The 17,281-nt window shown below is 35.3% G+C and overlaps 1 protein-coding gene across 6 annotated transcripts in view; it reads left to right on the top strand.

Moving 5' to 3' along the window:
* LOC100142047 (inaD-like protein) overlaps nucleotides 1-17,281 on the top strand; it is a 69,717-nt gene that overhangs the window by 44,229 nt on the left and 8,207 nt on the right. For all 6 annotated transcript variants that reach the window (XR_001575165.2, XM_015981812.2, XM_015981810.2 and 3 more), the window contains 3 exons: nucleotides 12,834-13,030; nucleotides 13,224-13,318; nucleotides 15,903-15,972. Coding sequence is in view for 5 of the 6 variants with exons in the window: in XM_015981812.2 (XP_015837298.2) it covers nucleotides 12,834-13,030; nucleotides 13,224-13,318; nucleotides 15,903-15,972 (362 nt within the window). In the remaining variant the exon portion in view is untranslated. The remainder of the gene's footprint in view (nucleotides 1-12,833; nucleotides 13,031-13,223; nucleotides 13,319-15,902; nucleotides 15,973-17,281) is intronic.

Here is a 17,281-nt window from a genome sequence, read left to right as displayed (position 1 = left end):
TACGTCATGCCTTGTATTGTAGTATTTTTTATGACTCGACGTCTCCGTAACTGATTATTTGAGCACGACGCAGCGATTTATATTCCGGCTATCGATGGCGAAGAGAGGGGGAATTGCTCCAGGGTGGGGATAGCTAGACTCACCACAGACTTTCTTTTATTGCTCCGAAGTAATCCATCCATAACTCAGCGTTTGACAATTCGTCTAGTGCTGTCACTCCCAACCTTGTTTTTCTTCTGTTTCGTTCACTTCTTTCGTAAAAAATGTAAATTAACCCCGAAGAAAATATTATCGATTATCCATCAAGTTCTGTAGCGATAAAACCTCGGTGTCATTCAGATGAGGTCGAGATGATTTTGAATAAAATTCAGTTCCTTATCGTTTGTATCGATTTAATTTTTTCATCGCGCTGCTGTGAATAAATTGTTTTCCGGGTTAAAGGTCATTTGTCATCATTGTGGATTATAATTCTGTTGTACAACAATGAACGTTCGTTCACACGTCGCGAGGAAATTATAAAAGATAAGAGAGAAACGACGACAAAACGTCATTGTTTGGAAGGAATAGGATGATGCAATTTAAATGAGATGGGATCCGGGAAAACAAAAGTGTTAAGAGACGCTGGGATAACACAACCTGCAAAAAATATTCGGGGCTAATCCCACTATAAGATAAAAACAAATCAATCATTTCGAGAAGCTATAAATATTTTTCTACACGATTCCAGTCGACCAGAAACTGGATTATATCCATTTTAATAGGATTTGATCATCCGACAAATAACGAAGGACAAATCAATTTGGGTTTATTCCAATACGGATCTGGTCTATTTCCAATCCAAACCCATTAGAGATTTTCTTAATCCGAAATTAATTTTATTTTTACGTCGCATTAGAACGTATGTTTTATACGACGCGGGGATTTCAGTTTCAACCGCTGGAATATTCATTTATGCGGTTGTGGTTACGACAAAAACCAGCCTTGAGTAACCTCACTCTCAGTTGGCATCGCTCCAAGAAATGCCACCCTGAGGATCCTAAAAAATGCTTCCTGCGTGAGGCCTAGACTTGAACTAGTGGCTGCATGTCCGATCGCTGTTTTTATAGTGGCTGTGGGGTGGGTGGGGCGAGTTGTAGTGGGGGGCGCGGCTCTTTTGAAAAACTTCAGCAAAAAACGCAATTATTTTAAATTATTCACGCACGGCTTGAAAAGTTATGGCTATTAGAACGAGAAATTGAGTTGAATTAAGCCTTTCGTGCCGGATTAAAACGTATATTGCTATGAAACCCAATTAGGGGGATTTGCCGGCTTGTTTGCCTTTTCGGTTTTAGATCGAAAGCTCGAAAATGTTTAAACAGAGGCACTTGGAAAGAATTGCTCGATTATTTTGCCACATTTCCTCGAAATATCTTGTATGTCCGAACCAATATCCCAATGTTAAATTGTCTTGAAAATACGCATTTCCTGTCAATGACAGTTATTGGTTCTTTTTCAATGACGCTTTTGTCCGTCTTTCCCAATTAAACGTAAACAGATTGTCGAAAATCCCAGTTAACACCATTTTTAATCCTTTGCGAATGGAGCTAAAACAGTGCCGACACGAACAAAAGCAAAATAAATTAACTCGACCACCCTCATGTGTCAGCTATTGATGGAAAGCGATCCTAATTAAATATAGTCCTTGTATGGAAATGAAATGTAACATTTTTTTCTGGCGCCATTTCCGCGCAATGTTTTAATGGGTTTAGGCGAGCAAATAGATCTAGAATCCGGTGTAAACATTTACAAAGGGTAGCTTTGCTTCGACTAAATTAATTTTAATTTTGTTTGTGGAAAGTAAGACACCGGTGGGGTTATTTACCATCAGACGCTTGTCAATTTTCTCGGACACGTCAATCACGTTGTAATCGGATAAATAAACCGAACGAACACTCTTGACTTGTAAATAATGCAGCGGTGAGGAGAAAAATCGCTCCTGAGGGAAAGTGGCTCTGTGTTGCAATTCGGGATGGCTTTGTGAGGGATTAAAAATGTAACGGAGAAACATGATGGTCTGCAGGAAATTTGATGCTCTCTTCTGCCTCCAGCTTTTGATTGTTTAATTCAAATCAATAGGGGAACGGCGGAATTTTCAGTAATATTTATTGATTTAATTCTTTATCCGAAATTCGTAACAAATATTCAAATGACGACTTCATTAAAATTTATAAATTTGTTCTTCGGGACTCAAGGGCACTTCAACTCGAAATTCCATGTTTTCTTATTCCAAGTATCTGCTCGATTGGGTACATTAACAAACCGCGGAAGTTTTTGAATTTCAGATGGTTAATTAGGATTGAAAACGCGGCGACATTTTGAATATTTTGTTTGATTTGGGTCACACCGGGTTAAGGCAAAATTAATAAACAAGAGGAAAAAATTTGCTCGTTTTGCTCAATTATCTAACGCTGCATTTCCAATAAATTTGACTAACTAGCGACTTTACCAGTAATTTTAATTAATTTTGGGCCGCAACGTACACTCGAACCCTAATTACAATGAACGCAGATATTAAGTATCCGATTTTTCACCACCAAAAGTTTCACTCGAAAGTACCAGTAATAAATCAAACCATTAGCGTAATTTTTAACTCAAGTTAATTGGGTCTCTATCGCATGAAATAAGAGCAAACTAGTTACAACGAAACGCTGATTTAATTAAGTGAAGTGAAAGTTTTAATGGACGCTATAAATAATTTTTACAGAATATAAGGGGGTAATTAGATTGGATTAAGCTTTGGACAAAGTTTACTACTTTAGCTAGTTAGAAATTTTCAACAGAAAATCGATAGTGTAGCCAAACAGGCGACAATCTAATTTTCTTACTCAACATCAAAGGATTAATTCTGCGACTTTCCAATTAGATGTACACAATTTTTCCAGGTGTTTTAAGTAGTCTTGTTTAGCTCGAGGAGTTGTTTGCATGCCGAGTGGTTTTTCAAACTAATTTACCGTGCACTACTTCACAATACCTCTTAATTCTGGTAAATAAAACTCCACCAAAAATAGCACAAAATGATTCGCCTTAATTAATATCGAGTGTGGTATTTTTAGACTTGCGAAAGTTTATTTTTGCAACTTTATTTACTCGCTTGAAGAGCGTGGAAAATAAAACTACATTTCGGTCCAAGCTTAGGAATTACAAAAGCGACCATGTCAGTGCTGAAGAATTTAATAATCTCGAAACTATCTAGCTTGTGAAAAATTCACGCAATTCTCGCCGAAATTAATCTGTGGAAGTTTGATCAAACTTCCGAGACCTCGGCTATATATCCGATACTTAACCTGAGGCCACGATTTACATGAATCACCGACCTTATGACCGGGAAATAATGAACATCTCGGGGAACGTCCTCTGTTATTAGCGACGTGCAAAGATACAATTCCTGCTTGCCGGATGAGCGCACTCGACTTCAGCTCGGTTGATTTAATTATTTTTCAGCTTTGTTCCGGTTTTGTCAAGACGAGAAACAGATTTCAGCTGTCACTACATTAGAGAATTTCAGTTTTTGCAACGTCTTCGATGAACAAAAGCATGCTCTAGGTTTCGTTTTTTGCTGTTTACCGAGCTTGAAATGAAAGTAAACAGCAAATATGTATTTCGCTATTTCAACAGAATAGAAAGATGACGCCGAACTACAGAAACAAAAAGTTGGCTTCTATACGTGCATTAGCGAAGACGCATTTTTGTCTTCCTCCAAAATAATGTACATAACAGTAATAATAATTAGAGAAAATACATATTTTAAATTTATACAATTTAAATTTATAAATTTAATACGATTATTGTCTCCATTTCCAAATGTGGAGGTACAACTAAAATGTAAATCTTTAATATTTTTTTTTACTTCGGTTTCGTATTAAGGTCATTACGATTCGCGATTTGTATATCGTAATATCCAATGGAGTGCTATAATAATTACACTAAAAATGTGGTAATTTAGTTGGATAATGTTGACAACTTAGTTTTTTGACATTTATCTGAAAAAACTGTCAGTGTCAATCGGCACCTGTTTCAAGTGCATAATTTAATCAAATACGGACCTTTAGAGGCTTTTGTATCAGCCCTGATATGTAGCCCTTTCGAACACCTCGAGTTAAAAACATAACTTCAAAAGCCTGTGCAAGTAAATAATTTGAGACCTCATTATCCTTCGGCCAATTTTCAAATTCCGCGTATTTGCCACAAAAGCTCGTATTTGTTAAGGGATACATTGTAAAACGTCTTGGACACTTTCAGAATACATTTGTACGAATAAACTAATGACGGTTCAAATTATTAATTTCATTTCACTGTCTGCGCGCAAATGTTGTCACCTGCCACAAAATTTCCTAAATTTCGAAATTAATTTTTTTTTGTACAAAAAGTGCAAAGTAGAAAAAATACTGTATGATATCTCGTTTATAAGGCATTTTGTCGCCATTACTCTCTTCTCAAAATGCGACAAAATGTGTTTTATAAAACTCGTATCATAATATACTATTTAAGCATTCATCTAATTATCTATCTATATGTACATCTTGCAAACATATCTTTTTATAGTGTTCTCTAAAAATTATAGTTTGACAAAAGACGAAATATGTTTTCGTCCACATCAGGTGTTAAGTATGCGAAAAACTATTGTTCAAATTCAGTTTCCGTGTAAGAAATGTAAATGTCACATCTGGACAGTTTTCTGATTTCAACACACGTGTGAGAGACAGTGGATAAAATATCGCGTCGTTTTTACTCTTTCGAACATTATTAAATTCTCTTATTCCTTTCGTCCCTATCGATTGCAATCGTTCTGCGTTCGATGACCTCCTTTTGGTCATCTGCAAAGTAACTGCATCATTTTCCTGCGAATGTAAACTTCATTTGCACGGTCAATACTTGCAGGAAAAAATCGACCGCTCTGAAGCAGGAACTCAATTGTTTAAAATATGCCTGAACTGTTTAGATTACGGGAGAATCTGTCGATTTGATAATAGCCTGTTTATTTCACTAAAAGTTGTTTAAAATTCTATTATAAAACAATTTGGTTTTCACTTTTAAGAATAGCAAAATCTCCTGGTCATCAAAAACAAATTATCCTTCATGGCCGTCGGCGTCTCCACCAATTTTTTCGTCGATTCGAAATAATTCACTTTTCTTATCTACACTCTGGTCCATTATTTTTAACTTAGCGTTTTAGAAGCGCTCTAAACGTCCCGATAAAATAATAAAGTTATTTGTTTCGATACGAAGGCTTTTAGCTTTGACACAATTACGTTTCTTATTTTTAATACCACAAAGAAACTTTTTTCGTCTCGACTCGCGCACACCTACTTGAAATAAAGTAGCAATAACGAGATTGAGGGGAGAAACTTTTCCGAGTTTTTGTTTGAACGATATTTAATAACAAAGGGTGGACGTGGGAAGAAAAATGTCATTTTTTTGAAACGACGAGATTTGTCCTCGTCTAGGATTAAATAAAAGTTCGTTGAACGCATCATTAAATACCGGGGAAACTTCCAGGGTTCTATTTATTTCACCTTTACACAATTTACGGCTTCGTAATGGATACTTAAAGGTCCTGAGACCTGGGCGTAAATTTGAATGGGTTTCATTATTTGCTGTTTGCTGGGTATTAGCGAATTCTGAAAATTTCATAAATGAGTTACGTTTAAACCGATTTTAGGGCTCCTATAGCTTGGGTCTTTTAACACATTGCGATCGTTGGAAATTATTTATTATGTAAAAACTGTGCCAGGGGAGCGCGAAAACAACAAGAATTATGTCGGACTATTCTTGTTCAAAACACCTGTGAGAGACTTTTTCCTTTGGTTTCGGTTTTATGCTTGTGACGATGATTTCCTGCAAACTGCAAATCGTCAAATTCTTACGACAGTTTTAGTGAAATGTTTACGAATGCAAATTTACTTGTACGCTGTCCATACGGGCAAAGTTTGCATCTTCTGTTTTATTTCTTTGTTGTTCCGATTTGATTGCAACAATAAGACAATGCCGACATTGCAAACATGTCTGGCACTTATACATACATGAATAAAATGAATCGGTCATTATTTATTTACCTACGTAATTGTAGTTTTCAATCTTTGCAAGAATCCTCTTTTTCAGCCCGAACCCCGCATTATTTATGCATTTTAATTACGTCGATTCTACGTCAATAAATTCGTTCCGTGGGTCATCGCAATTGGACCCGACCGTCAAGTATCGTTGCGTGTGTATCGCTAAAATGTCCCATTAAAATATTCACTCGCTTTTCTCCGAATCAATTTTTTTCGTTATTTATATCCCGACCTTCCTCCTGTCGATAACGCGACGTTCCTCATCGTCGTCGGCGGTTTTCAGGAGTGCGACTGAATTTCCCGGAAAGCTTTTCCCTGTTACACACTTAGACGATGATCGACGCGAATTGACGCCAGCAGGTGTTCGATCGTTTGTACGCGCGATGGCCTCCAACACCATCATCAGTGACTCGAAACGTGCTAAAACGACCAAAAGTCGAAAAGTTTTAAAGAAAATTGTGGCGAAACGGTAGTGATGCAATCACGATCATGGAACCATGGAAACCATAGCCGAGGATCAGGAAACAGAGTATGAACTCGGTGAGTCAAAGGTCACCACCAGCTCCAAACACCCACCGGAACAACTCCGGGCAGAGGCGGACACTTTTTTGCCAAAACCTGGACAAGAACTATCGCGTTTTTTACAATTGGGGATTTTTGGGTTCCCATGCTAAACACGATCCTTTTCCATTAACAAATATTCCAGCGTCAGAGGGCAACACCCAGGTCGATTTCCCAATTAAGACGAACATAGCGTTGCCAAGACCAACCGACTTTATACTCGTCTTTATTGCGATTGTAACAACCCAGGTTACATAAGTTTTGTGTAAAAATAAACTCCCCGGTGTCCAGAGACATATCCTATGCTTATTTTTCTGGCATGAACATTAATTTTCGTGTTTGAACTGTCATTGATTTCGTTTCGTTTACACCACCCATCGCATTTGCCCCAACCTACACACGAAATGCATTTTCATAACAAAGCGTTTTAATTAGGAAAGCATTGCGAAGGCGTGTCGACTCGTTCCGGAAGTTACATATATGAAAAGTTGACAATTAATTTAAGCAAAGTTTGGGAATTGCTAATGACGGGAGAAATTCATCAAAATCTTGCTAGGGTGATTGATAAATTCCAATGAAGGAAGTTTAGTGGCACCTAATGGATTTTCATATAGTCAGTTATGTAACATTGCTTCTCTATTACATCAAAGGGCCTTTAAAAACCCACTTTACTGATTGAAAAAATCCATCTCGGGAGTGATTTCTGAAAATTGATTGGACGTAATCGGCGACTGAATAAATATACGAAAGTCGTAAAAACCCTCAGATGAATTAGACGATTGTTATCTAAGCAAATGTGCAGTGTTGAAAACTCGATAAATAGGATCTATGTGTTTGTATAAAAGTGGATTAGCTTCTCTAGGACTGAAGTAGTTGGGCCATAACACTAAAAACAGTTTATTTCTGCAGGATTTATTGTTTTATTGTACTCGTTGCAACTCAATTTAGTTCCGCAAGTTAAACTGGTACACGAAACCACGTTTACAAAATGCTAATTAATTTTATAAATCGTACAAGGTTCAAAGGAACTAGTTGAAAGAAACACGTGCTAATTCATGTTTGTTTTGATTTTTCATAAAGCTCTTATGTGTTTACTTCACCCTTTAATGTGTTGTGCTATTAGTCTGGCAAATTTTCGAATGTTTCTTTTATCTTTCCGTGGTATTAAAGTAATCTCTGTTTATTATTCAGCTTTCAACAAGTCATCTGTGAATTTGTGCACACGGTTTCGGAAGAATTTTTCTATGAAAAAATGAAGGTTTTAGTGAACAACTTTTGTTTGTTCTTATTGGACCTGCCATTAGGAAAACTCCGTTTAAACCAAAACGCCTTGAGAAAATATGAACATCCCCATTGAATCTGTCACTCCCGGAGTGATATTTTCATTTAATCCAATCCCCCGAGAAACTCGAGACGCTGCATTTGGGTTGGAATCGTTTTTTCGTCGAAATTCCTTTGAAGTTTCCTTTCCCAAGTGGAAAAAAGCCTTCGGACTTAATTAAAACAGTAGTTTTGAACTGCTCCCATAAATATTCAGCGTTTCTCACCACAAAGCTTTGCTTTCGCAAGTCGTTAAAACAGTTTTAATGGATGTAAACAATCCCATCACCGGTGTCCATTCGATTAAAAATTTTAGAATTCGGGGCGATCTCCTTAAGGGAATTATTTTCGAGCATGTTATTGAATAAGGCGAGTTTTCCGGAATACATCCTCTTTAATATCGGCAGTAAAGCCGTTTTATGAGCTTCCAGCCATTACACTGTAAACTTTATTGGCGGTGTAAGTACGCGTGTACACTAAAACTAACAAAATGTAGGCCGCAAAAATCGAAAACAACAAGACAAATATTTAGGGGGAACTTTAAATCCGAGCGTTTTTCTTTGATTTAGTAACACGCTCCAGTTTCAGTTAATAATGTAAGAGTAGCTTTCGGAGGTTTGGATTTTCGATAAGCTTCTCTCAGTTCTATAACTTTACGTTAAAGCGATTTTGGTTGTTGTTTCTCCTCCCGAGTTGAGTAAAACGTAACGGAACATCCTATTTTAAGTATTATAAGTATCTCTTTTTGTTCTATAAACAAACATTTCAAATAGCACGGATTCTTGCCAAACATTAGCCATTCACTTCGAATTTTTTATTTTTTGTTTATTTAAAAGATGTCAAGGATACACTCACTTGAAATAAATTTAAAACACTAACATCAGTGTTCAAGAGAGGGATTCAAATAGAGCTTGTTCCTTGTTCTTGATGTGCCCTTTTATTGTTTTTCCGAATTTTTTTCCGTTAATTTAGATTTGGATAGGTCGAGAGCTTCCATCTGTTTTTCAAATATACGGAAAAGTTAAAAATAAAACAAAAACATTGCCAACTGTGCCAGAAAAAAAAGTTTTTAAATTGAAACGGTGTAAAAGAATATACCACCACCTGTAGCGAAATTTTGGCCGAGAGCCAGATTTTTTTTTCTATTTCAACAAATTAGTTCCGAATTTACTGCTGCACCGAGAAAGTGTATAATAAATGTAAATTATATACGTGAGCGATAATCATTATATTTTGGCATTTACTGTGACATATGCTTAGATTTGAATTTTTGGCACGATTTACTTTGGCAAGAAATTCAACATTCCTGTCGACGTTTGAGAAGACACGTAACGTTGCAAGAAATTGTAAATGAACCTATTTCCATTCAACATAGTGACACTTTGTGATTTTGACTCCTAATGAATGAATCTTTTTTAAGAAAATGAAATAAACGGACCTAATAAACGGAAAAAAAGTATCGAAAGTTTCTATTCAATTGGATTTTTTTTGGAAACTCGATGCAAGAAAAAAATTATTTTCTCCGCTAACAAAGATGTAAATTTTGCAAAATAATTAGTTTTCCATTCCAAAGAGAGCAAAATTCACTTCGGCGAATTAAATTGATTTCCACTTGAAACTCTAAACGACTTACGACAAATTTCGTTTTCCGATTTCATCTTTTATTAAATTTGAGACTAGTCCAATGCCTAGAATCAAAACTTTTAGTTTAATTGCTTCTGATCGATCGTAAAATTTTATAACCGGAAACGAATTCGTGCAACAAAATTTCAACTCATTTTGTACTTTGCACACTTAATTCCACTCATCATAAATAATTACATGCCAATTACATTAACCACAAATTACATGAAAATTACTATTTATGGCAAAATATCACAACTTAGCACCCCAATTCTATGTGTCATCATTATAGCGAGACCCATTTCACGTGTATCTGACAAGCGTAATCGTTAAAGTTCCATTTAAATCTAGATTAAATAGATACACCTATCACTTCTATTAGAGACAAGAACTAGAGACGGAGTCAATGAAAATTGTTGAGGTGCAACTTCTGTAATTAAAGCCGTTGTGGCTGACTTGATTTTGCGTTTTAAGCGCAAGTTTTGAAGCATATCACGACGAAATTTTACACACACGTTGCTTGCACAACCACCCTGCGGGCCGTTTTGCCCAAATTTTAAGCACGAGTGCGCCAAGAGGCCAGGAGCAGTTTCCAGTTGGAAAGGTTGGAAAGAAAATTTAGCCCGTTTTTTGATTTTAATTACAAATCAAAATAAAAGTTACAACAAATTTTTATACATTTATTTGCCATTACTTTCGACCCTCTGAGCAGTGTTGACTCCTTGTGCAAGTAGAATTTTTTGTACGCGGTCGATTTTGACACAAAAGACATCCGATGTTACGATTTGGCCTCGTGGAAGCAGCTTCCAACGTACAATTCTGAGTGATACCAAAAAAAAGCTTCTTTTAGTTGAAATCTTGCATAGCTCTTCAGGAAATTTTCTGTCCCAACATCTGCAGTTGGTTCCTATCTAATATGGAACATAATCTACGACTTGCTTCTGTTACTTCTGTGTGAATTGCAGGTTTTTTCACGATTTTTGGCCAAACTGGACTATATCGTGTGTATTACGTCAAATTAAAGGCAATAAAAATAAGCTTTCAAAAGATATACAGTGAATATTTTATTTTGCTGAGCAGTGGTGTTCCTATGGAACTGTTTGTTTGGGATGATATTACTACTTTAGTAATTGATGCCATGTCTTGCTTTAGTCAATCGTAAATTGTTATTAAAACAAAGGAGTCTATTTCTTATATTTATAAAGAGAGTTTAAGATGGATCCCTTTTTTTAATTATCTTGAATTTTGGAAAAAAAAAATCTTTGCGGTAAGGAATTTCAGCCACCACTCTTATTATAGCCCGACGTTGTAGCCTAAAAATCCCTGTTATTACACCAGTGTGTCCTCACACAATAATGTGTATACGTTTTTACGTAGAATGTCGGTCTATTTAAGAATCACACTGTTTTGTCCACTTTGAAAAGAAAAAATAAAAGAAAAATACCGTCAAACATTATATAAAATTCTACCTTTTATTGTAGTTAGGTAGTTTAATAAGAAAAAAAAACAGTATAATTGCACTTCAGATTTAAATTTATTCGCGACAAATATCCTTATATCTCAATAACTGTAAACATTCTGATAAGGCAAGTTGTTATTTTTGCTTATTTAAGTTCTGCTATCACAACTATGACCCTCTGAAATTTGCACAACTATCAATAATTCCCCTGTAGTATTTTGATTTTGGGGTTAATTTTTCTTTCTATATTTATCAGTTGTCTTCGTAATTTTTTTTAGTTTTTGATAATACAATCCTTTATTAATGAAGACATTGCTTTCTGTGTCTTCCAGCATTTTAAAACGATAATTTATAATATAAATTTAAATATAATACACCCAAATAATGCAGGTTCGTTTCAGTCGTATTGTAAATGATCCATAGGTATTTTATAAAAAGATGAAAACTGGTTAGGCGTTTTATAAAACGCCTAAAATTTTCAGTCGCATTTACAATTTGTCCAGTCGTTAACAATATGACTAGGGGTTTAGAATACTGTTAACCTACGACATCAATATCATGTAGTGAACTTCCTGTCTTAACAAAGTAGTATCTTCGGCGTTTTGTACTGTTTTACTCGTAATATGTGACATACAGTCAAATTGAAAATTTTGACAAAAATTTGTGGCAAATCGTTTATACGTAGGTATACATCAAAATTAGGAGTGGTCCCAGGATAGACCCGTGAGGAACGCCGTGCTTTATGTAACATTCTCCAGATAAGAGACCATCTAGGCTCACTTTTTGAATTCTATCTTTCAAATACGAACCATTTAATTTAACATTATCAGAGTCTTTATTATAGTAGGCAATTTTTTTTAAATAATATATCATGTGATACTGTATCAAAAGCCTTTCTAGGATCTAGAAATAAGGCCTCATATGTAGTCAACAAAAGCTAGAACTAACATGAGATGTAGATCATTGTTTTATAAATCCAAATGGACTTTTAGACAATATGTTATTATCGTTAAGGTAGTCCAAGATTTTGGGCATTAATAGCTTTTCAAAAAGTTTAGATAAAATGGGAAGCAAAGATAGATAATTTTTTTCGTCGAGATTACTTGCCTCATTTTAATATATTGGTATAACTTTCGATATTTTTAATCAATTACAAAAAATATATCCCATGTCAGTTCATAGTAGTATTTTGCAACAGCACATTTGAAATTTTTGGAGTGAAATGGAGCACAAATTGAGGGTTTCTGTGTGGGATTTCTTAGCTCAAAACGTGTCGCTGTACAAAAACTCTCAATTTGTGCTTTAATTTTCACCCCGAAAAATTCAAATGCGCTGTTACAATTCTACTATGAACTGAAATGGGATATAGCTTTGGTTATGCAAAAATTAATTAGCTTATTACTAATTAGTAATACTAGTAATTCGTTAAAGGTCTGAACACTTTTGGAAGTAATGTTTAATGTCATTTGCACATACGAGCAGTGGTGTTGTGTGTTATGTGCTGTTCAGTAAAATAAAATCGACAGTGTATAACTACTATCTACTGTGTACTATTATAATCTAAATCTTTTTCATTCTCTGAACATGCAAAGGCTAAAACTTTCTTTCCAATCTAATACTTTTTCTTAGCATCTTGAATAAATGCGCAGCGTACGATTTCTGAACATTTTTTGAGGAAATTTTGGTTGAAAGTGGGTTTAAAAAATGGAGTGTGAAGATGCGGTTTTCTGTATGCAACCAATAATACTTGTTCAAAATGTGAATTCGGCGTTTATTTTCAGACAAGGTGAAGAAGAAATACGCCAGCCTGGGTCACACAATCCTTATGGTCCAACTGGAGCGCAGCAGTCAAGGTTTGGGCCTGAGTTTGGCCGGTCACAAGGACCGCAATTGCATGGCCGTTTTCGTGTGCGGCCTGAATCCGAACGGCGCGGCTTACAAGACGGGAGGCATCCAAATCGGCGACGAGATACTCGAGGTAAGTCGAGCCAGCAGGAGGAAAATTGGGCGAGTCGTCGTCGTTGACCAAATCCTGCCGCGTTTTATCACTGATAAGAGGCGCTGTTTATTTTTCGCTCGAGTGCGACGGTGTGCGGACATGAATCTCCTCCTGCAGTGTTACGGCCAAAGGTCTGTACTTACACATGTGTCATGTTGGTTTTTTGTTATAGGTGAATGGTGTGGTTTTACATGGACGCTGTCATTTGAACGCTTCCGCTATCATTAAAGGCCTTTCTGGACCGATTTTTAAAGTCATTATATTAAGGTAAAAATGCGCGCCGCTTCATTTTCTTTTGCTTAGATCTAATCCCAAGGCGAGGTGCGAATGGAAGCGCGAATTTTCCACGGGAAATTTTCATTCGTGAATAAACGAAATTCTTGATCACTATCCAACATACACCGGACAAGATCTGTTTACGTGTTATATCATACGAGTTTGACAGTTCTACTCATTGTTGGGTTTTTTTCACTGTGATAATCACTTCCGGGGAAACCGGTCTCTTATCAACTTCTTTAGAAAATTGTCAAGGGTAATGGGTTTCACACAAATTTTACGAACTTTATCATCATAAACACATTAGGTACAAGAATGTGGAGATCTTATCCTTGCTTATCTTATCCGCACCACTTATCGCAAAATCGGGAAAAAGGTTGGTATTTATTTGCAAGTTTATAATAAGTTGCACTGACTTTCATATCTAGGTCAAACTAGTATATTTTTGAAACAAAATTAGAAAAAAAGATACTTGTTTATATTTGTAATTTAATGGTGTCTGCATGTAATTATAAAATTACTCTTGTTGAAAAATCCTCATTTATCAATTATAATCCAGGTGAATAGATGATTAAGTTAAAATTGTCTACCGCCACGGAGGACTATAACTTAGGAGACGAAACGAGATACAAAGTAGCAGGATTTTCTGAACCCAAAAAAGTACGGTTGACGAAAAATGAGGGCGCTTCGAGCGTCATTATATCATCTTGGCGCCAAGTCGTTTTAAATTAATTTAAATTCAACCAAGCCATTAATTACTTAAAAAAATGCAAAAGTGTTGAGTTCTGAATTCTCACTACTAAAATTTTGATGAGAAAGCTGAGAAAAAAGTTATTTAATATCTTTCAAAACGCTGTTAATGCGGTTACAATACAAGATAAATGTTCGGAAAAAAGTTGTAAAGAATGAACCGTATTCGCAGGGTTTTGAAAAATATGGGGCAGAGTACAAATTGGCAAAAGTTTGAAATTTTTATTTAAATACTCGTAGTTTACCATAAAATTTTTGCATTACGTTTATCTCTTATTGAGAATTTAATGCTCTATCTGCCTATATTTTTTTGTTTGTCAATTACAGAAGCATTTCTTAAATTTATTGCTCTGAGAACTTAGATGAAATTGAACAACTGCGCTCTCTGGTGACATTAACGGAACTATCGAAAACGGGAGCGTTTTATTTGTACGTTGTTTTATGTATCCGTATGTAACACAAAGCATTTACAATTTAGGTACGACCGAAAATTTGACAGGTAAATAAAAAAATAAACGACGCTTATGAAAGCAAATTGAAGCGTCCGTGTTTCCATTTTTGTAACACATTCATTGATAATTCTAACTTGATTTCAGATATTTTTTCCAGTGAAAAACAATCAAAATTGTTGACGCAAAGGTGAATTACCGTTACGTTATTATGTATTTATGTATGTAGGGAGATATCACTATAGACAACCTTATCATTTTTATTACCTACCGCTACTTGCAAATGAAACGACGAGTACATTTACATAGGATTCAATAAATTTTTTATTTACTAAATCCGGCTAGAAAATTTTCCTTAGTTTCCTTTAATAAAACCCGAAATCCTTATTTATTATTCTTGCAACTTTTTTCTGAATTTAAATTAAATTTTGATCGTAACATAAATAGTGCAACCAAGGCCGCAAACTTGTTCTAATTTTCCACTTAAAAAATCCACAGTATTTAAACTTAACCGATAATTTTCTGTAATTAGTATAAACTGGATAATCGCTGTTACTGTTACAAAAGTGTAGCAGAATTGAAATTACCGGAGCTAAAAATAGAAAACAATTACTAATTCAGGAAAAGCTGTTAAAAATTATATCCGGGTTCCGATAACACACACAAATAAAGCAGACTTTATTAGATAAATATTTGCAGCCACCACTAATGGGATTATTTAGTTAAGTTAAAAACAATTAATTAACTCAATCGACGTATTTTTTTTAATTAATTAAAGAGCCATTACGTGTCAGTTTAGCCATCGCTAAAATGACGCTGTGTTTTGTAGAAATTCCCAGCAGGAAATAATTCGGTAAGTAGTGCGACCCCTCGTTGACCTTTATTTAAATCGTCGAGTCGCATTTATTAGCGTCGACAAAATCGTAAACCCTTGCATGAGCTGTGGATTATCGGTAATTGTCTCCATCGGACAGGCAGCCCGCAATACGCGTTGGTGTTGTGTAAACCGGCCTTTTTCAGGATAAACACGAGCTGAAGTTCGACCTCGTCCTCGTCCTTTTGCATATAAATGCATAATCGAGTCTCCGAGACCCATCCCGTCGTAAAAATCACCTAAAATCGTTCTGTCCTCCTCGCCTCGCTTCAAGGTTTAAATACCTATTCTGTTTGTTTTTATTAAATTTACTATTAGAGCTGGCAGAACGAGTTTTTTTATAAACATGCATATGTCAGCCGTTAAGGTTGCGAAGTTATGTTAACACTGTTATTCCCTCAGTATTTCCTTCTGTTGCGGTACGAATTTTTACCTTTTGAGTTGAACAGTTTTTTGTGGTGCTTTTCTCCAGGTTTGTGTTGATGACGTTGCTTTTTTACAGGCGGAAAACTGCCATCGATGACATCGCAGTTAAGCCCATCACACAATTTCCAGTTTCCTTGGCGGAGGAGGTGAGTTTCCCGAGTTGTTTAAAAGACTTCTGGTTTTCAAACACGAAATACTCTTAATCTTATTACTCAGTTTTCCACAGCTTCCGTATAATTAAACTGGCACCATGTTCTCATGAATTAATTTTTAAATTTTGCTTCGCAAATCGCGCTCGCAACGAGCACAAGAGATTACGTTACAAAATTTTTGTTTACAATCGCCAACAAATTGACAAATTCATAATAAATTAAGCCATTGATTACAGAATCTACATGGTAACATTTTTATGAGCTGCTCCTTGTAAGAGACAAAACTTTTCACAAATAATAGCAAAATTGGATTTCAGTTTATTTTTTAATTAAATAAAATTAAGATAACGGCAAAATAATAAATTAGGTCCTTATTGGGCGATAAATTGTGTAGGTAATTAAAAGTTTTGCTAAATATTGCAAATTTACATCAAATTTTTTACACAGCTTTTCTCATTAGGGACGGAAGGGAATTAATAATAACATTAAGTTCGTAAATTGGTCTGATATCCGATTAACGAGCCATTTTTATAATGAAAGTTTTCCCGTTTTGCTACTCTAGAATTACATTTTTGCTCCAGCTATCAATTTAAAAATAAAGAATGAAAAAAAAAAGAAAAATATGTGTACATAAAAGTCGGGATAGAAATGAAAATTTTTATTTTAGCTTTTTAGTTATTTTTTCACTGAAAACTTCAGCACCTTGTGCGAGTATAGTTCATTTAATTACCGTAATTAATTATGGGAAAACCTAAATAGAGTATGTACTTGTACATCATAAGTTCTGACATTTTGTGGCAGAGTTTGAGTATTTCAATGTAAAGTTCGCCGTGTTTTGTGGCATATTTTATTGTAAACTTAATGTCTGCACTTTCGAAATGTTACGACATTTAATATCTCTCGTAAAAATGAAAATATGTAAACAGCACACATTTTGTGACTTTCCTTATTCCGTCCGAAATTTCTGTAAAAAATGCCGGCAATAAATTCGTGATCTCGTTGTCCAAAAGCGTAACCATATGAAAATGAATATGTAAATAGCCATTTTGGAAGCGAAGCCGTGTGGGTAACCTTGAGGTAATTACGACCTGTTATCATGCCACTTCCGGTGATAAAAATCTGCCAATACGAATAAAACACTACCAATAAAACGGAAGGCTATTAATACGATAACAACTGGTTATTTACGCTAATAAAAAAAATTTCTGAACCGAACTCTAGATCTCCATTAGTGCCACACGCTCGAGAAAACCGGACAACGCTGTAATTTTCTTATATTCTCAATTTCACCTAAATTGCCTGT

This window comes from Tribolium castaneum, chromosome 3 (assembly GCF_031307605.1).
Source record: "Tribolium castaneum strain GA2 chromosome 3, icTriCast1.1, whole genome shotgun sequence".
Classification (NCBI taxonomy): domain Eukaryota; kingdom Metazoa; phylum Arthropoda; class Insecta; order Coleoptera; family Tenebrionidae; genus Tribolium; species Tribolium castaneum.
This window is presented reverse-complemented; position numbering and strand designations above follow the sequence as displayed.